At 42.8% G+C, this 21881-nt stretch overlaps 1 protein-coding gene across 1 annotated transcript in view; it reads left to right on the top strand.

The window, feature by feature from the left end:
* The window catches only part of MCM8 (minichromosome maintenance 8 homologous recombination repair factor), a 929462-nt gene that overhangs the window by 557718 nt on the left and 349863 nt on the right, over nt 1-21881 (top strand). The window contains exon 15 of the mRNA XM_044056450.1: nt 2632-2851. Coding sequence (XP_043912385.1) covers nt 2632-2851 — 220 coding nt within the window. The remainder of the gene's footprint in view (nt 1-2631; nt 2852-21881) is intronic.

The following is a 21881-nucleotide window of genomic DNA, read 5'->3' on the forward strand; positions in this document are numbered from 1 at the left end:
CACAGAATAAAATGTGAAATGAAATAAAAAAAAAACTCTGCTTACTAATGTTTTAAAAGCCTTGCATTACTGATGTGATTTCTAGAGTAGCAGCAGTAGACAGGTTCTAAAATGCCTGAAAGGCTACTTTTCTCAATTGGTAAAATGCACAGATTAAACTAATGAATGGCTCACATGGAGAGCCATTGTCAGTACAACTAGAATTTGAGATGGAATTTGGCTGACACCTTTGAAACTTCCTTCAGGCACTCTTCCCCCACCCCCCTCAGCAAAGGTGGGCATGCTCAGAAAGGCAAACCTGAAATGTAACCAAAGGCTGAATCAAAACAAAAAAATCCCTGGGAATGTCCCTTTAATAAAAGTATTAAAACCTCCAGTAGAAAATAAGAATGCTTCTCAGTAAGGTAATAAGGCAGGCTACAGGAAAAATACAGTATGCTGTGCAAAACAGTGCAGTATATCAAGATGTATAGTACTCTAAATAGGGCTGGACAGTGCAGGCAGAGGTGCCATGATTAGTAGTACAGTAGGAAAAAACACAGTGGTGTAGTTGTAAAATAAAAGCACAAAAAAACTTGCTTGACAGAATACTGTAGTATATAACACAGTACAGTGTATCAAAAAGCAGGCAGTATTGTACTAAATAGGAGTGGGCAGTGCAGCCAGATGTGCCTCAAATAGCAGTACAGTTGTAGTAAGAAAAACACAGTAGTAAAGTAAAAAATTAAAAGTGCTTGACATTGTGCTGTATTAGGCAGTACAGTATAACAAGAAGCAGACAGCGTGGTTTGTCTGAATATGGATGGGCAATACAGACACTGATGCTATAATTAGTAGTGTAGCATCAGTGTAGTATATCTGAATATGGATGGGCACACAGACACTGATGCTACAGTTAATAGTGTAGTTTCAGTAAGGTGAAAACTCTGTAAAAGATACTTAGTGGTATTCTGTACAATACAGTACAGTATGTCAAGAAGCAGACAGTGTTGTATTTCTAAATATGTCTGAGTTGTACAGGCAGAGGCTCCACAGTCAGCAGTGTAGTTGCGTTAAGGAAAAATACAGTTAACAGTGTAGTTGCAGTAAGGTAGAACACAGTGAAAAAGGCTTGACATTGCAGTACTAAACACTGTAGTACGATTAAAAAAAGTACTTGACACTGGCAATGTAAAGAAACATTGGTATAATATGTTAAACGCAAGTGGAAAAGTAGGCCCAGGTGCTACAAATAGTGGATCAGTGCTATTTGCTAGAGATACAGCTATGCACTGCATTCAGAGGTGCCATAAATATTAAATAATGCACTTTGTTGAAGGTATGGTTGTGCAGTGCAAGTATGTGTGCCACAAATAATGGAATTGTGCAGTTTGCTAAAGATGACCAATGGTGTAGTAAGTAATGATTCATTAGGCAGAAAAATAAAACCAGTTGAAGTTTACTTAGAAGTGTAGAAACTATGGGTATTCATTGAAATTGGGGTAGTAGAATGTTTTTGGTCACTTGAATTAGGGTGACAAGTAAATGTGCCAACTGACTACTATATAGTGTGGGTTAGCATGCTTCAGCACACCACAGATGAACACTAGGTTACTTAACGCAGCTGAAACTATAGTAAGCAACAGCAGGTACACATCCATCAGAAGTGCATAGTGTACATTTCTAAAGTTAATCTTCTAGCATATTTATAGTTTAGGAAACCTATAAGAGGACTTAAACAGATGGGGTAGGTGCAGGGCTATGCCACCTCCAACTTGAACAAACAGTAGTACTCATCCTGTGTTACATCTGCCTTGTTTCTGCCAAGTCCAAAGAGGGAAGGATAGTTAACCATAACTGCAGATCCTTGAGGATGATGAATCATCAGAACAGTGACACAGTTTTCCATTACTGCAGTAGTAGGCTTTCTTTAGTTTGAGCATTTTACATCTTCTTTCAATTTCTTTAATTCTCATGATGAATGTCTTCTGGATGCCTTGTTTTGTACATTTGTTTTGTGTGAGAAGAAAGCATCCAATGTCAGAATTAAAGAAGACCCAGACTCACCACTGTGGTGCTAGAGGGCTGTCTCACCATCCTAATGATTTAGCATCCTTTGGTCTGGAGTTAAGGTTAAGTAGCCTATCATCTTCGTGGTTTGTGTTATCAGATCTCTGATGAAACAACATGTAAACCCATATGCATTACATTGACAAATTTGCCAAGCGGCTTCACCTTGAGGCCACAGGATAAATCTTCATGAAGATTGCCATGATAATCCAGTACTGTCAAGGATCAGAAGTTATTGTAGATGCTATATATCAACACATAATCTTGTTGTACAGTCCATGTCATTGGTTTTAACAAGCAGTGGTATTTGTCTACTAATAGGTCTGCGTTAAAGCTGTCAATACAGACAAGTGTCAAGTTTCTCTTGCAAAACTGTAATCAGACTTGAAATATTATTTACAGGAAGTATTTGGAGACATTATTTTTATATGTAAATAGATGTGCAGAATTGTTTGATATGTATAACTTTAAGTCATCTAGCTTTAGGTCTATGCCAGTGACTTGGTCTGTAACTAATACTTAAATGAAATATAAAATGCTTTTGCTGGCACACAAACAAATGCAGGTATTTTACTATTGCAGGATGGGAAGTGCCTTGCTGTCCAGGTTTGACTTGGTGTTTATTTTATTGGACACACCAAATGAAGATCATGACCACTTGCTTTCTGAGCATGTGATGGCAATGCGTTCTGGGAAAAAGGGAATGCTCAGCAGTGCCACAGTGACTCGAAATAATGCAGAAGATCCCAATACCTCCATTCTTGATGTGGTTTCAGACAAGCCTTTATCAGAAAGGCTGAAGGTAAGTTGATTTTCTGCCATTAATAAAGTATCTTGATTCAGGCAAAATATATATTTTATTAAATGACCATTCTTGTTTTATAGCCATTTTAATTTGTCTTCTGTTTTCAGGAAATAACTGCAGTGACACCTAGATCTGAAAAAAAAAACAGATTTTAGGGTTAAATGCTAAGCTTCCATGTCAGTGGATAATAAACAGACCATCATTGGAAATGTGAAATAAATACCTGAGCTGGACTTCATTACTGAAGGAAGAGTTTGTCTTTTGTAAATAAAAGAGCGGAACATTTTTATCTTAAAGTAAGGAAGAAATAGCAGAAAATGGGGAATTTTTGAACAGCTTTCTTCTAGGGTAATTTGGAACACATCCAGTGAAAGAGCAAGTCTTTTCTCATGTATGTAATCTTTTTACTTCTTTATGCAGTATTTAGAGACTCTCCTTCTTTTGATTCCCAATTCTATTGGAAGAATAGACTGATTCTAGATGCTGGAATAATTCAAATTATTAATTTTGGTAACTGGATTGTGCTTGTATGGATGTCGTAGAACTACTGCATTGACAGTCTTTTTATCACATCACCCTTTCCACATTCTTATTGGATGGATACAGAGCATTCTGTCATACAAGCCAGAAGTGCTATTTTTTTCAGAGTATGTTGCCTTTAGAGAATGCTAAATATGTCAGGCCTTCTGTTGAGTTCTTCTATATAATAGGTCACATTTATAATGCCCCTTGATGGTTGGCCTCATTGTCTTGCCATCCAAAGCCCAATAGTTGACAGTGACAAAGACACAGCTCAGGATCGTACTACTCTATGCTTCTTACCTCCATCATGACAGACACAAGTCTTCCCAGTAGAGATGGCCATACTCTCCACATGTTATAATTTAAGAACACCTCATCACCAGTAGTTGCAATTCAAGATCCTTTGCAAATAATGCAGCATTTTGGATCTCCGTTATGCCTTGATTATCTGACAGTTCTTGAACTTTGATGAAGAGGAGGTTCCCAAGGTGACAACAGTCCTGTTAATAACTCCATTGACAGTTTGCATCCCACATTGTGGAAGATTGTCTATCATAACCACAAGCCTTCGCTGTTCATCTGATTTTTCTCTCAATGATTTTGCAGCCTCCACTGCAAAAAGATTCTAGTTTATATTGCAGAAGAACCCTATTCCTGGAAAGTACATTACTGAGAAACCTACTAGTCGGTTACATCATTAAACTTGTCTTTGTTTAAGGTACAGCCACAGATGTGAGGGGTGAAGCAACATCTTAGTTCGCACTTTTCTGAGCACTTCAAGTGTACAGTGTTGCAGAAGTATATGCTGTCATCATTGAGACTGCACTGTCTCTATCATCCATATGCCTTGCAGAGGATCTTGCATTTCAGGAGGTGTTATCACATACGAAGTCTGTCCTGAAATGGACCTTAAACCCACACAATTCACTTAAGAGTAAGTTTAACCCTGAGTCTTTATCCTAAGGAATACCACCCCCAACACTCACAGAATTGTTAAGTAACAATAACGGATTTTTTCTAGAGACACCAGGACAGTCTTTCCACCTCCAAGGTTCAATTCTGACCTCCAGCCAGTGCCTGTTTATTTTATTTATTTATTTTACATTTGTTGACCGGGCTAGTCCAGCTGGATATATGTCCATTTTCAGTGGAGGCCCGGGGAGAAAAGCTCCAAAGGTTGTAACAAGTAAGGGGAATACAGAAAAAATACATAGAAGATACACATATCAAAACAAAACAAATAATTGCAATACGCAATTTATAATATCATACCCTAGTCTAAAATAATACATAGTCATAAAAATTTTTTTTTTTTTTTTCATAGTATATATGAGTTAAGTTGTATCTACAAGGATATTATGTCCATGGGGATCAGTCAGGATGTGTTATAGTGAGAAGGAAATATTGAGGTAGAGGAAAGGAGGAAGAAAGGTTAATCAGGATTGGTACAGGAGCAAAGCCAGTGTTTATTAAGATGGATTTTCAGTTGTTTTTAAAGAGTGGAAGAGTGGACAAAGATGAGATATTAAGTGGAAGTTTGTTCCACATTTTGCCAACTGAGTTGGAAAAAAGACAATCTCCTGCAGCATTATTGGGTTTGGTACTATTAACTAGTAGTTTATTTGAAGATCGTAGTTGTTTCAGATTGTTGTAGGGAGTAAGGAGGTTAGAGAGTATTGGTGTTTTGGATGGTTGATATAGAATGTTGTGAGCTATTGAGAGCTGTTGATAAGTAAGTTTGTTAGGAAGTTCAAGCCAGTTTAGTTGTTTTAAGTTCAGACAGTGGTGAGTTCTAAACTGGGATCCTGTGGCAAATCGAGCAATATTATGGTAAGATGAAGCAAGTTTCTTAAGGTTACATTTAGAGATTTGTGTAAATAGGGAAGCATATAGAAGGGTAGAGAGGAGGTGAGATTGAGCTAAGGTGGTCCGGGCTTCGGGTGTAAGGAAGGATTTGATTCTGTAAAGGGATCCAATCTTTTGTTAACTACTTTTATTGTGTTATTGATGTGACAGTCAAAATTAAGATTATTGTCAATAGTAATACCTAGTAGTTTTGTAGAAGAATCAGGAGTAATATGAGTGTTGTCAGTGGAAGTAATAGAGAAGTTTAGGGAAGTAGTTTTATGGTAGGTGCAAACAGTAGTAATTTGGTTTTTGGGGTTAAGGAGTAGACAACGGTCAGAGAACCACTTTTCAACAGTGGTAAAGGTTTCTTGGGTGAGAGGTTGAAGTTCTGTTTGAGAAGAAGCAGTACAGATTATAGTGGAATCGTCTGCATATTGTATGCAAGTGGTGTTAGGTATAGCTGACTGGAGGTCATTAATAAAGATAGAAAATAGAAGTGGGCCTAAGATAGACCCTTGAGGTACTCCTATAGAAATAGGAAGGAGGGTAGATAGTGAACTTTTCCAGAGTACTGCTTGCTGACGATTTTCAAGATAAGAAGTAAACCAAGTTAAGGAGGAGGGATCTAGTGCTTGAGATTTTAGTATGTACAGAAGAAGTTTATGATTAACCATATCAAAGGCTTTTGATAGGTCAATGAAGAGAGAAGATGAGAGTTTATTGATGTTGCGGTTATAGTTGATGGAGTTGGTAAAGGAGAGTAATGCAGTAGTGGTGCTGTGGGAAGGTCTGAATCCATGTTGACTATTGGCAAGTAGGTTATTATGGAGAAGGTGGTTTAGTAGTTGTTTATGGATACATTTTTCCATGATTTTAGCTATAGGTGATAATAGTGCTATGGGACGAAAGTTAGAGAAGTCATTAGATTTGCCCCGTTTGTGAAGGGGAATGATATGGGATATTTTCCAGATAGAAGGGACAATACCCTCCTTTATAGATCTATTTATTAGGATAGAAATGGGATAGGCAGTGGCTTTAGCTCCTATTTGCAGGTACTCTGCAGGAAGCTTGTCGGCAGATGGGGTGGTAGGTTTAAGTTTTTGGAGTAGAGATTGGATATAGGAGGTTGATACAGGTTGTAGGTGAAGGGGAGGAAGAGTAGTTTTTGAACTAGGTGAGAGTAGTTTAGTGGTGTCAGGAGAAAGGTGGTTTGCAAGAGTTTGGATGGCATTGGTGAAGAAAGAGTTGAAGTCATTGGCTATTTGTGTGTGATTATCTGGGTCAGAATCCTGAGGGTTTGGTGTGATTGCTTGGCCAGGGGATAGAAGATTATTAATACTAGTCCAAAATTTTTTGGGTTCTTTTATGGTGTTTCTCTGTAGTTGAAAGTAATAGTTCTTTTTATCTGTTAGAATAGCTTTTTTGGTGCTGTTTCTCAGTTCCTTAAAGTTTTGGTGGTCAATTTGGTTTTGGTAGCCGCCATTTATCCCAGGATTTATTTCTGAGAATAATTTTTTGCTTCGTATTCTTGGTTAGCCAGGGTGCTGTTTTTGTTTTGGTTCTAATGGTACGGCTTGGGGCATGGTGATCTAGGATCGATAGGAATGTAAAGTTGAAGTATTCAACTGCTTTATTAAGTGGGAGATGTTTCAGTGGGGCCCAATTACAATGTATTAGTTCAGCTAGAAATTGTGGAGAGTTAAAATGTTTTTTTGTACGTAGAGTTTTATATGTGGTAGGTAAGGTTAGGTTAGTTTTGTATCTAATGATGTAGGTTAGAGAGTGGTCACTAAGGTCATCTGGAAGGATGCCTGTGTTGTAGGTTTGCAAGGGAGTATTAGTAAGAATCCAGTCCAATGTGGTTTCAGTATTATTGGTTTTATTAGTTCTAGTAGGACCATTGATGAGTTGTTTGAAGCCAAATAGGTTGATATGGGAAGTGGGGTTATTACTGTTACAGGAATGCCAATCTATGTTAAAGTCTCCTAAGACTAGTGTCTCTTGAGGGAATTTGGTTGATAGTAGGTAAAGGATATGTTGAAGGGTGTTGATATTATTTCCAGGAGGTAGATAAGCACAGATGATATTTATGGATTTAGTAGTATTGATTTGAAGTTTAGAACTGATAACTTCAACATTATTGTCATTGGTAATAGTCAGATTTAAGGTACTAATTTGGAGTTTTGTTTTATACAGAATTGCTACCCCTCCACCCTTTTGGCAGTACGGTCGAGTCTAATGATGTTATAACCAGGTGGGGTGATTTCACTGTCATTAATTGAAGGTTTTAGCCAAGTTTCAGTTAAACATAAAATATCAAATTGATAGACTTCTAGAAGGGCATGAAGTTGACTAGTTTTGTTACAGATACTTCGTATATTGAGATGGGCAATAGACAGAGAATGAGTGGGTATAGAGAATGAGAGAGATGTAGTTTTGTTTTGTATTTTGTGTGTAATGGTTTCATTATGATGTGGGCCTGGATTAGGATGAATATCTCCATCCTGTAGAAGGTGGAGGAGTATGAGATATTTTTGTGGTGGAAGTTTATAGGAGTAGTCAAATATTTTCCTGGTTCTAGGTTTTTTGAATTTGAAGTGTGCTAATCTATGGTATTTGGCTAATAGGTAGTTGGCATGTATGGTTGGGTTTAAGAAGGTAGGAGATAAATGTGTTGTAGAGGTGTGTTTTGAAGGAATTGAAAGAGAAGAATTAAGTGGATGTTCATAAGAGGTTAAGAGGTAAGTAGATATAAGAGAAAAGATATAAGTAGCAGACAGATAAGTATTTTAAGTTGTGGATGTATGGATGATATAGGCATATTATGTTATGTGGAGGTTAGTACTTAGGTGAGATGTAGTTTAAAAGTGTGGTGTGGGGTGGATGTGAGAGTAGAAAGATAGGGGATAAGGTGTGTTTGTAAAGTAGTGGGAGAGGTGTTAAGATAGGGGTGGAGCTAGGTTAAATTAGTGGGTGTGGTGTTGAGAAAGCAGGGTGGGTTAGTTAGGGATGCTGTTGGAGTTTGTATACTCTTCTGGTGTCTCTGTGGGGTTCATCCCACCTCCAAAAAGCATGCTGAGTGTTTCCATCTCAAACTTAGCAAAAGCACTGGAGCTATGGGCAGCAACACAGACTCTACACCCTCCCCCCTTAGGGGGAAGAGTTGTATAAACCATCCGCTACGGGCATCTACTGTGGTGCTCAGTCTCCTCATGATAGAAGAACACATATCACAGACTGTGTACTGTGGCAGGGATAGCCATTTGATGGTGTAAAATATGGCTGTAGGTGATTCAGTCATGTTGACTAATGTCGCCACATGGGCATAGGGTATTTTCCAGTGATAAGTGGGTTGAGGACCAGGCCTACTTCGGCTTGTGCCTGGGACCCATGCTAACAATGGGAGAGGTGTATGTACTGCTATTGGCCAGTGTGTGCTTGCCATAAAGCCTAGCAGCCCTGGGTCAATAAAGTACTAGCCAGAAGGTGTCCAATTGCCCAGCTTGGGTTACCTATGATAGCTCTGTTGAGCGAAAGCTGGAAGTAAAACCAGTCAACCTGCTAAACATGAACTAAGAATTACTGCCCTCAGCATAGGTTCACTGACAGGATGCAGCTTGGAAATGGATGACATGATTGTCAGGAGGAGGCTGGACATCCTTTGTATCCAGGAGACAAGATGGAAAGGAATTGCAGCAAAGCCACTTGGCTTGGGATCCAGAGTCTACTGCTCAAGAGGAGCACAAATTGGAAATGGTGTGAGAATTATGGTAAGGGAGAAGCTTCAGAAGACAGTGAGGGATGTCATTAGAATTAGTGACAACCTCCTGGCAGTCAGACTCACTCCTAATGATAGGGCAGCATTCATAAGCTCAGCCAGTGCCCCACAGCAGGGTTGTAATAGTGAGGAAAAGAGTGCATTCAGACAGCAGTTGCAGGACCTACTAGGTAAAGTAGGACAGCATGAATTGGCGTTAATAGTGGGTGACTTGAATGCACATATCAGGACGTACAGAAGATTATATGAGGACTGCCTTGGTCTGCATGGGTGGGGCAACAGGAGTAAAGAAGGAGAAGCCATTCTAGACTCTCTCTGGCAAATGACTTGATAACAGCCAACACATGGTTCAGAAAGACAGACAGTCACAAGATCACATACAAGAGTGGCCAACATGCAACTCGGGTAGACTTCCTCCTAGTAAGGAAAGGGCACTGGGGTAGAATCAGTGATTGTAAAGTCATCCTCAGTGAAACAGTTGGACCACAACATAAACCACTGGTTGCCACAATCAGTTGCAGGCAGTGGTCAGAGAAGGCTCTATGGTCAATAGAGACAAGGCTGAAGACCTAGACGTTGACTGGAGAGAAATCACAACATTCAAGGAATTAGTCAGGTCTCTAGCACCCAAGAAGAAGAGGAAGAAGTAGGTGGAGTTGAAAAAGAATGATAACACCTCAAAACATCATGTGTGAGGACTGTAGAACAGATATGCAGCCAAGCCAGGTATGGAAATAAGGTACATAAGGAAAGCTGGTGGTGGAATGCAGAAGTCCAGGAAATTATCAAAAGAAAGGAGGAGTGCAGGGAAAAGTGGGAGATAGAAAAGACAGACCAGGCTAGGAAGGAATACTGGTTGGCTAACAAAGGCTAAGAAATCAGTTTTAGTAGCAAAGAACAACGCATCAGGGACACTCTACCAGCTTCTAGAAAACAAGTCAGCAGATGGCACTAAGAAATTATATCCGGTTGCAAGGCAAAAACAGGAAGATAAAGAAGATAGTCGAGACACCCTTCATAAGGGATGCCAGCAACAACCTGCTCCCCAATCCACAGGACATCAAACGCGAATGAAAGGAGTATTCCAGCATCTTCTGAATGAAGAAAACCCCACGGAAACTGTACTGCCCCAGACAATGGGCTATAATGAGAGAAAAGGAGGAGCCCATCATAGGCTCAGATGAGTTCACAGCAGATATGATAAAGATGCTGGGTGAGATAAGGGAGAAATGGCTCCTGAGGCTACTCAGAGCAGTGTGGAGAGAAAGGCATATCCCAGATGACTGGGGAATAAGCATACTAGTGCCATTGTTCAAGAACAAAGGGGACATTCACATCTGTGGGCAGTACAAAGGTATTAAACTCCTGTCACATTAAATGAAAGATCTAGACAGGGTGATTGATAAATGAATACGCAGAATAGTAAGGCAGTAATATGGGAGATGAGCAGTTTGGATTCAGATCAGGATGTAGTACAAGTGACTCGATGTTTTCAGTGAGACAGATAGTTGAGAGGAAGCTAGAGATGAGGAAAGAGTCCAACTGGGTATTTCTAGACTTGGAGAAAGCATATGACAAGGTCCCAAAAAAGCTGATTTTGGCAGTCCTACAGTTGTTTGAAGTTCCAAAAACATTGTTAGAATTAGTGCAGGTTATGTATAAGGACCCAATGACTCAAGTACGAACAGTGTTCCGTCTCACAAAGGGGTGCCCAGTGGGAGTCAGTGTGCACCAGGGTTCAGTTGTGAACCCACTGCTGTTCATACTGGTGATGGACTACATTAGCAAACAGGTCAGCGGGGCAGATCAACAAAGTTGCTGTATGATGTGACATTACAGGCAGACTCTGAGCAAAAACTTCAGCAAAGGATAGGTGAAAAGAATGCAAAACTTAAGGGCACATGGGATGAAACTAAATACAGATAAGACATTTGTAATGGCAGCAAATGGTGGAATTCAGAAGAAGATGAGACTTGAGATAGAAGGGAAAATAGTGGAACAGGTTAACAGCGTCAAGTATGTGGAAGGGGTGGTTGAAGGAGAAGGGAAGTCTGAATGAGGAGGACAAAGCTAGAAACAGAGGGGCCACAGCCAACTGGCACAGAATGTCAGGTGTAGTATATGACAAAAGAATGCCAAAGAAGCTGAAACGTAAGGTGTACAAAACAGTGATGCAACCAGAACTACTGTATGGTACAAAAACCTGGTCAGTAAAGGCAGAGCAGTTGAGGAAGCTAGAGGTGATGGAGATGAAGTGGCTGAGATGGGTGGTAGGATTCACACTGTGGGATAGACGAAGAAATGAGGACGTAAGAGCAGAAGCCAAAATAGATTAATTTGCAGAAAAGTAAAAAGAGAACATATTACAGTGGTTCAGGCAAATGTGCAGAAAAGAAGACGACAATTTGGTAAAGATGATTTGGGACCGACAGGTAAAAGGCAAGAGGAAATGAGGGTGTCCAGCAAAGAGGTGGATGGATTGTGTGAGATAAGACCTATGACAGTCAGACATAAGTGCTGAAGAAGACAGGAGAGTGGCACTGAATACAAATAAATGGCGATAGTTGACACAATACACCATCCCCATGTAGAAAGTGGGAAAGGAGGTTTAATGATGATGATTCATGTTTACAGGGCTTATGACCTAGCTGTTCACTTGCAGGCCAGCGGTGTGGTAGCTTTGACTATCTAGACCAAGTGTAAGATTGCTCAGCACCAAACGTTCATTCTGCTTGAAAGCCAGTTATGTGGTGCAAAGTTAAAAACAGCATTTTTGCCTTTTCCACACTCCTGTCATGAATTATACCTATGCTGTAGGCAAGGTCAGAGGGAGACTACAGATGCTGATAGAATCCCATGATTTAATAATTGCAGAAATGTTCTTAAACATCTTTTGTGTTGGGCTAATGTTCGTAGACATAACATTGAAGATGGATGCATAACTGGTTATATCGCTTTACTGTGTCTACACATAAGTTAGCAAGGCAGCGTCATTGACTATTCTTTTTGTTGACTTGCACGTTGGCATTGTGTAATGTCATTATTAATGATTTGCTGCATCATTGTAGTTTTACAGCCATTGTGCATTTGCTGCAGCTGTAAATACACCTTATGAAAATGTATAGATATAGTAACTTGTTACAAATATTTCAAAGAGTAGCATAACATATATATATTTTTTTATTCGTATGATAGCAAAACATCTAACGAACACACAAAAAGTTCACGCTGTGGTATAATGCTGTACAAGGTTCAACAAAAAACATCCAAAGTTCAACCAGATGGATACTTGGAAAATTTAATAAAATAAAAAGAAATACAGTAATAAAAAACTTATACTAATAAAAAATGGTCAAGGGCTTTCGTCTTTGAACTAGAACTTGCTTAGAACCATTTACAACAACTAACAGCCTCCTTAAATATACAATCGGCATCTGTGTGATCTCAGTTAAACAGTTATGTCCCTTATGAAATATAACATTTGATCTTTACAACAGCACTTAATAAACCTAGTCTAAAACTTATTTAAAACATTATAGAGATATTTTTCTTTATTAAAATACATTCAAAATTCCATATATTAACCAAGATCTATAGCTTTTTGTTTCAGCACAGGCAAAATAGATACACGGTCATTAATACTTGGGGGAGCAGTGGCATTAAGCCTAAGCTGCCAAAAAGAGTTCTTTCCTGTCCAGTTTATTCTCCCAAAAACCTCCTGTGGAATCTTTCTCAATAATCTCCACAATACAAAAAGCAAACCTAGTACATTGGGCACTGTATTGTAAATGCCTAAAAACAGCATTATTAAAGTTACAATGTTGTATAGCGTATCAGTGGTCATATATATATGCTTATGAAATGTACTTTCTGTCTTCCCCACATAGAAATGATGACATTCCTGACAAATGGCAATATAAACTAACCCCCTAAAACCGCAGATCTGAAGTAGTTAACTTCATTTTATCTGCAACCTGTGGGGTATTCGGATCCAGATCGGATCCGAGCTCGCAACTTTACAAGCATCTGCTCCAAGCTCCTCCCCCTTACCCATAACACACCACCATCTCCTGCCTTCCCTCAGATCTTTTTTGCCACTTCATGCATCAGCATCGTGATCTCCGTAGCTCAGAGCTTTAGAGTTTACTGTAAGTGCTTTTTGGGGTTTTTTGTGTTGAGAGATTTTCTCAGTTAGTTCCCTTTTCCTCCCCTAACTCTTGTTCGTCGGTTGTTGCAAAAAAAAAAAAAAAGAAAAGTTTATAGTTTTTGTGTAGTCCCTTCCCTTAGTGTGTGCGTGGTCAGGTATTGTGTTGGGGTTTTCTAGGTGTGGCTGCTATTGTTTTGGGATGTCTGAACAGCCAAAACCTACCTTTAAAAAATGCACAGAGTGTGGCCATAAGCTTTCACCAGCGGATGGTCACATTCTGTGTGTTGTTTGCCTGGGCGTAGCTCATTTGTCTGCCCAATGCAATGTTTTTGCAGGATTTAATCCGAGGGCCCTGAAAGATAGGAAGGCCAAACTGGTGGCAAAAGGCCTGCTTCCAGCATCTACTTTGGATACTTCAGCCTCAGCCTCGGCTTCTTCAACTCCCGCCCAACCCCCCCTCAGGCTGGGACTCACCCTCCCACTAGACCTGCTGAAGGGGATGTGAAAGGGAGAGACAAAAACACAAGGATGCAGAGAGAAGGAGAGATAGAGAGAAAAAAGGGGATAAGCCCTGTAAACGGTCTCCAGATCGGGAGACCTTTCCTAGCCCACCTTCCAAGGTCTCGAGACCTGTTTCTCCTCGGCTCCACTCCCCCAGATTTTCCCCAGAGCTGACAGAGCCTATGGAGCCGAGGCCTTCCTCCAGATCCTCTCAGCAACCAGCCAGATCCGAGTCGGTCACTTCCTCGCGCTCGACTCGGAGTCTTTTTGAAGTGGATATGGACGGGATGATGAGGAGATTCATTCGGACCCAAATCCAGATGGGAGTCTTGCTAGGCCCCTCTCCCTCTGGAGGGGGGACCTCCATGCCACTCTTTCATCTGGTTTCTCCTTCCCCGATCCGGCCTGCGGTTTCGAGGAATATGGATCTGAGGATCTCCAGTGATTACCTTGAGTTCCTAGGATCCGACCAGCTCTCAGGGCCGAGGACAGGGAGTCGGACCCGAGGGGATGGATGCGTCTTCGGCTCCGACCTTGTTAGATCCGAGCCGTTCCTTCATAGCTCCGGCTACCCTAGCCTTGGCCCCGATCCTCACGATGGACCCGGGGAGAGCTTCCTCATTGTTGGGTTCTAAGGAGGTGCACTCTCCATTGGCGTTCAACGTGGTGGAGAGGGTTCTCTTCAAGGATCGAGACCCCAGCCTATTTCCTTGGATTCCACCCAGACTCCATTGGATTCGGTCATGACTCCCTTCAGCTTGTCTCGGGGACATCCCATGCTAGAAGAGCCCCAGGCGGTTCCCCCGGAAGAACCCCTCATAGCTCATGAGCCCTCTTCAGAGAGTCCCACTGAAGAGGTTCATCGTAAGCACACGTGCAAAAGGAGGCACCTGGACTCCCCGAGTCCCTTACAGAAGACAGTGATTTAGATGAAGGAGAAGGTTCCCACCGGTCACCTCCCAAGGATGTCTCCTTTGGAGACATCATGGAGATCCTCTGCCAGAGGGGAGGCTGGTCAGCCCCAAAACGGAGTTAGCTGAGTCGCCAGCCAGAGACTTTGTCGCAGGAGGACAAGCGTCCGTTCTCCGCAAAGATGTCTATTCTGATATCAGTGTGAAACACGCCCATGCACCTCCTTTCTCATGCTACAGAAGGAGCAGCTAGGACGGCTGGGACCGGCGTAGCTATGAGGCGACAAGCTTGACTCAGACTATGTCAGTTTGCGGACCCCTTCAAGGCGTCTTTTACAATTGCTCCCTTTGATGGTTCTTCTCTCTTTGGAAGACCGTACATGACACCCTTGTCCAGAGTGAAAAAGATGGGAAGACTTTGTCTACTGTCGGAATCCGCTTCTCTAGCCCTCAAAGGTCGTTTTCCAGGGATCAAAGAGGGCAAAAGAAGATGTGGTTCCGGAAATCGCAGTTTTCCCGGGACTCTCAGAACAACTCGTCCCAGATGCAGAGGAAGTCCGAGGAACTTTGGGTCTAAGGAGCCCTTCTCGGACAGGCCCGCGCAGCAGCCCTGAGGGATTGCCCGACTGTCCTACTCTGGAGGCAGTCGGGGGAAGATTATCATTTCACCCATATCATTGCACCCAATGGCATGGGGGTCCATAACTGCAGATCATTGGGTGCTACAAATAATATCCAGAGGTTACACCATCCCATTTGTTGCCCCTCCTATCCAACCAAAATGCCTCCCAGATGTTCCACCCACTCATAGGGAGATGGCAGCACTAGAGGTTTCCAAGCTGCTTCAAAAATGAGCCATCGAACCTCCCCCCCCACCCGATCAGTCTGGGTCAGGCATTTACTCCAGGATGTTCATCGTGCATACAGCTGCAGTCATAACAGATGGGTTCTTCTGCCGTCAGGCGGATCCTCGGTCGGCCGAATTCCAAAGTCTAGGTCCGGCGTTGGTTGTCGTCGCTTCTTCCCTGACGTCAGTGTGACAGGGGTATAAAGGAACCAGCCGACGCCATTTTCCTCAGTCTTTCTTGCCGCGCGGTGCCCAAAGCAGAAGCAGTTCGCAAGTGTTGGTCGGCCAGCTCCTGAAATTACGAAAATTTGGAAACCAAAGTCTTCTTAAAAGCTAAGTACCCCGTTGGTTAAACTTTTCTTGCCTCAGACCGATGTCAGACAAAGTTAATAACTGTATTTCTTGTGGGAAGCAAATACCACATAAGGATTTCTATTCCCTCTGTATACCTTGTTTAGGCCCAGACCACGACGTCTCGGTCTGTCGCTTTTGTGCTACATTCAACAAACGCACTATTAAGCATCAGGCGGAGTTCGCCCAGCATTATTTTGGGAAAGCATTTAACTATACTATGTCGTCGGATACTCCGACTCCGGTTTTGTCTAAAAAACGCAAAGACAAGGACCGACACATGAGGTCCGCGGCCTCTGCCGACACCACGCCAAAGCCGACTACACGTGGTCCGGTTCTCAGTAAGGTGCCTACGCAGCCCCTGATTACCGACGACACTTCTTTGACGGTGTCTCCTGTACCCGAGGTCGCAGGCTCCTCGGCCCACACCCCGACTACAGATACCGAAGCCACTCTTGGCGTTGAAACTCAGAATGTGGACAGATCCACCACCACTCAAGGTGTCTTCAGACCTTCCTCTTCTTTCTCCATCAAGGCTTTCACAAAGTCTAAAGCAACCATGCACCCTAAGAGACCAGCTACACAGGGCCCATCTACAGGCCCCATGCCTAAGAAACAGATGCTTAAAATGGCTGAGGATTTAATTACTCTAATCAGAGGTTCTCAGCCCCCTCCGGACAAAAGGCCCAGAGTGGAGGAAGATTCCCCCTCCTCTGATCAGGGCTCCATTATTTCAGAGCACTCTGATGATGAGGAGCATTCTTACCCTCCTTTTGAAGACTCTGATGCGGAGGAGTTCATCCCTTCTGTATCCCCCCCTGAGGATTACTCATTTGGGGAAACGTTGCATACCTTAAGAGAACACTTCCACTGGGAAGGCCAGGATTACTCAGATTCCAAGAAAAGGCTCAGGGAATTTCTCTTGTTACCTCAGCATAGTCCTCTGGCTATACCTCCTGTCCTGGACATCCTAGATGATGTTTTCTCGGAGGCCTGCCTTAACCCGGACTCTCTACCTCCAGCTCCAGTTAAGCCTGACAGGTACTACAGGGTTCCTGACTCACACCAATTTCTTTACAAAAGCCATGCTGCTGACCCAGAAACCATCTCACAGGGCCCCAAGACAGTTAAGGCCTCCATTGCCAAAAACCCTTTGCCTTCCGAGAGAGATTCCAGATCCTTAGAAAGGTGGGGAAAAAAGGTATATACCTCGGCTACCTTATCCATGAGGGCCTTAAACTGTCAGTTTCATATGCTAAAATACCAACAGTTTTTGTTATCACAATTGAAGAGTAAAATGTCACAACCTGAACAACCAGATTTGAAGGAGTTGCAGGATTTGATGCATAGTGCAGAACAAGTGGGTAAGCATACCTTACAATGTGGTTTTGATGCTCTAGAGGCCTCATGTAGAGCTGCTGTTACAGGATCAGTCATACGTAGGCATACCTGGCTCAAGGAACAAGCCTTGCCTGATCATGTCAAAGCTAAATTACTAGACGCCCCTCTTCAAAAGGATGTACTATTTGGTGCTAATGCTGAGGAGGTATTAAGGAAAATGGAGGAAAAGGCTAAATCAATGCAAACTGTCAAAGAATTTCTGCAGGTTCAACCCCCACGTTTTAGTAGAAATTGGCCTTCCAAAAACTGGTCCTTTCCTTCCACAGACAGACCCCAAAGAGGCAGATACAGGCGCCCGAGGAGCAGAGGACAATCCCAAGGATCATATAGAGGCAGACAATGGCAAGCTCCTACACAAAGAGGTGGTGAGGACAACTCGCAATCTTTCAGAAAGCAAACCCAATGACTTTCCCCTTTGCATGCCAACCAGGTTTCAAATGGCAGCCCCCTTAGGAGGAAAGCTGGCATTATTTTCAAAAAATTGGCATGTTGTCACAAAGGACAAATGGATCCTGGACATTATAAACAGAGGCTACAAATTCCATTCTCACACCCTTCCAAAAATGAGAGGCATGCCAAACCTGCCACACAGTCAAAGGGCAGAGGCACAAAAGCAAATTACAGAGCTCATAAACATGAAAGCAATTCAAGAGGTACCTACGCACGAACAAGGTCAAGGTTTTTATTCCAGGCTATTTCTGGTGCCAAGGAAGGGAAAAGATTGGAGACCTATTTTGGATCTATCCATCCTAAACACATTCCTACTCGTACCAAAATTTAAGATGCTCACTCTACAGCAACTTCTTCCCATGCTGGGCAAGGAGTCTTGGCTGGTAACATTGGACCTCAAGGAGGCATACCTGCATGTCCCAATCAGACAAAATTGCAGAAGGTACCTCAGATTTCTTGCAGGTTCAACCCATTATCAATTCCCTGCATTGCCCTTTGGCTTATCTACTGCGCCCAGAGTATTCACGAAATGCCTGGCATCAGTAATTGCCTACTGCAGACTTCAAGGGATACAAATATACCCCTATTTGGACGACTGCCTGATCCAAGCAGACAGCAAGCACATTCTTCTGAAACATCTGGCTTATGTAATAATGTTATTGAAATCTCTGGGATACACAGTCAACAAAAAAAAATCAAGGCTAATACCCTCTCGGAAGATAATTTTCCTGGGTGCCAATTTGTACACAAACACCCAGATGGCCTACCCCACGCCAGAGAAGCAGGGGCAACTAATACAATACTTCAGAACACTAGCAAATTGCACCAGGCTGACTGCAAGGAAAATCCTGCAGGCTCTGGGATTAATGGCATCTTGCATCTTACTAATCCCATGTGCAACGCTGCATATGAGGAAACTACAATGGTACCTGAAAAACATATGGTCTCAACACAGCCACAGTTTGGAAACAATAATACCACTAATTCCATGTCTGCAAAAGGAGTTTCTGTGGTGGGCTCAAGCATGTCAAACAAACACAGGTCTTCCATTCAGCAAGCCTCAAGCAAATCAAGTCATCACAACAGACGCCTCGAACTACGCCTGGGGGGCGCACATGACAGATCGGTGCATTCAGGGCAAATGGTCCCAAAAAGAAAAGCACCTTCACATCAGTCAAAAAGAAATGCTAGCAGTAATAAATGCTATTATAGCTTTCAAGGACCTTCTGCAACCAGGTCAATTATTGATAAGAACGGACAACACCACAGTTATGTGGTACATAAACAAGCAGGGAGGAACACATTCTTACCCCCTATGCAGACTGGCCATGTCACTTTGGAACATGGCCAGGGACTTAAAATGGAACTACAAGCACAGTACTTGCCAGGCAAGGAAAACACACTGGCAGACAACCTAAGCAGGAATATGACAGATCCACACAAATGGAAATTGCATCCAAAAGTTTTCACAGAAATAATCCAAGAATAGGGAAGGCCAGACATAGATCTGTTTGCCTCCCACAAGAATCATCAATTGACAAAATTCTGCTCAAGGATCTTCCATCCAAAGGCCTGGTGAGTGGACGCTCTTTCTTTCAGTTGGACATCAATGACAGTTTATGCCTTCCCTCCTCTTCCTCTGCTGCCCAAAGTTCTATTAAAGACCAAAGCAGACAGACCAAAGATGATTTTCATTGCTCCGGACTGGCCAAGACAACACTGGTACCCACTCCTGAGGAGCCTGACGCAATCCCCACCATGGGCCCTGCCTCTAATGCCTCTCCTTCTGACTCAGCACAGTTTCAAAACTCTTCACAGCCAGCTAAAAACACTCAATCTAGCCGCATGGAATATTCCTTAGCATCTCAACAGGCCCTACTCTCCAAGGAGGTGCAGGATGTCATTTTGGAGGCCAGAAGGCCATCAACTAGAAAAGCTTACTCCGCAAAATGGAAACGTTTTTGTGTCTGGAATGAGAAAAAGGGCCAGGATCCTGGAGAACTGATTTTACCTCAAATACTACAATATTTGGCTGAACTGCTTAGCAGTGGACTTTCTTTCTCCTCCATCAAAATACATGCCTCAGCCATTTCTGCAGAATACAACACGGATCCACCTTTATTCTCTCACCCTCTCTTAAGACAGTTCCTCAGAGGGGCTAAGAATTTAAGGCCTCCAAGGAAACAGCCAATACCTGCTTGGGATCTTAATTTCATTCTGGAAAAATTGACCTTGCCTCCCTTTGAGCCAGCTGCCTCATCAGATTTGCAATATTTGTCCTGGAAAACAGCTTTCCTTCTGGCTATCACCTCAGCTCATAGAGTTTCAGAACTACAGGCTCTCATGGCTGTTCAGCCTTTTATCATCTTCCATCAGGACAGAGTTTCCTTACGAACCAACCCGTCCTTTATGCCTAAAGTGGTATCCAGGGTAGCTTTAAATCAGGCCATACATTTACCTACTTTTTATTCTAATCCTCAAAACAAAGGGGAGAGATTACTACATTCCTTGGACATCCACAGACAGCTGCGTTATTATTTGGACAGAACAAAGCCTTTTAGAAAATCAGAACAGCTCTTTGTGGCCTATGCGGTAGGAGCTCAAGGGAAGCCAATTTCCAAACAGACAATCTCAAAATGGATAGCCCACTGCATACGCTTTTGCTATTCCTTTCATGGCAAAACTGTTCCTACAGGCATTAGAACTCATTCCACCGGGGCCACAGCCACCTCTACAGCCTTCCTCAAAGTAGTTCCTACCAAGGATATTTTGGAAGCAGCCACTTGGAGTTCTGTGCATACCTTCTCCAAGCACTACAACCTACCATTATACTCCAAATCTAGAGCAGGCTTTGCCACTGCAGTCTTGCAGGGCATTTTGGCTCCAACTAGTGCCTACCACCCCTTTCTTAGCTTTGGGATTCTACCCATCTGTTATGACTGCAGCTGTATGCACGATGAACATAGTACAGTTTTGTACCTACCATAAATGTAGATGTTCGACTGCTAATACAGCTGCAGTCCAGGTTTCCCTTCCTCCTTCCCCTCTTGGGACAGGCCTATAGGCTAACACATCCTCATACAACCTGATTGGGGTTTTCATTTATGATGTATTTGCTTGCAACTACTGTATTTTGATTATATAGCACTGCTTTATCACACACATTTATTATTGCCTTCCTTCTGGGGGCACCTGACATCTGGGGCAAGAAAAACTGAGGAAAATGGCGTTGGCTGGTTCCTTTATACCCCTGTCGCACTGACGTCAGGGAAGAAGCGACGACAACCGACGCCGGACCTAGACTTTGGAATTCGGCCGACCGAGGACCCACCTGACGGCAGGAGAACCCATCTGTTATGACTGCAGCTGTATTAGCACTCAAACATCTACATTTGTGGTAGGTACAAAACTGTACTTTCTTTTTAGTGCCAAAAAAGACAGGGGACCTCAGACCCATTTTGGACCTGTCAACCTTAAACCTGGCTGTCGCCAAACAGAAATTCCAGATGGTCACCCTACAGTCCATTCTACCTTATCTTCGAGAATGCGACTGGATGTGCTCAATAGACCTCCAGGACACTTACTACCATATCAAGATTCACAGAAGCTCCAGGAGATTCCTTCGCTTCCGGCTAGGAGCCAGTCATTTCCAGTTCTGAGCCCTACCCTTCGGTCTCACCACAGCCCCCAGGGTGTTTACCAAGGTAATGGCAGTCGTAGCGGCTCACCTGAGGCTTCAGAGGATTCAGGTATTCCCTTACTTAGATGATTGGCTCCTCGTTACTTCCACCAAGTGTCTTTGCCAAGCCAGAGACTTCTTCCTACATCTTGCAGACCTGTTAGTGATTACGGTCAATGTTCCCAAGTCACTCTTGAATCTGGTACAGATCTTGGACTTCATCAGGGCACGGCTGGACACCCTTCAACTGAAAGTCTTCTCAACTCCAGACAGGGTCCAGAGTCTAAGAGCTCATGTATCACTAATTCTTGGCTCCAGGTTACCAAAGGTAGCAAGCGTTCTCAGAGTCCTGGGCTGTATGGATGCAGCAATTTCTGTCCTCCACTGGGCGCATCTTCACATGCGTGTTCTACAGTGGACTCTAGCCGTACAGTGGTCTTGGCTGGATCTTCCCATGGAATACCCAATTCACATCAGCAAAGCCTGCAGGGTGTCACTTCTCTGGTGGGTCCAATCTCCAGAGATTGTAGCGAGATGCCCATTTGTTCTATCCACAGCCCAAGCCACAGTGACCACAGACGCCTCCCAGCTT

The sequence above is a fragment of the Protopterus annectens genome, chromosome 1.part2 (genome assembly GCF_019279795.1).
Source record: "Protopterus annectens isolate FY-2018-M chromosome 1.part2, PAN1.0, whole genome shotgun sequence".
In the NCBI taxonomy this organism is placed as follows: domain Eukaryota; kingdom Metazoa; phylum Chordata; order Ceratodontiformes; family Protopteridae; genus Protopterus; species Protopterus annectens.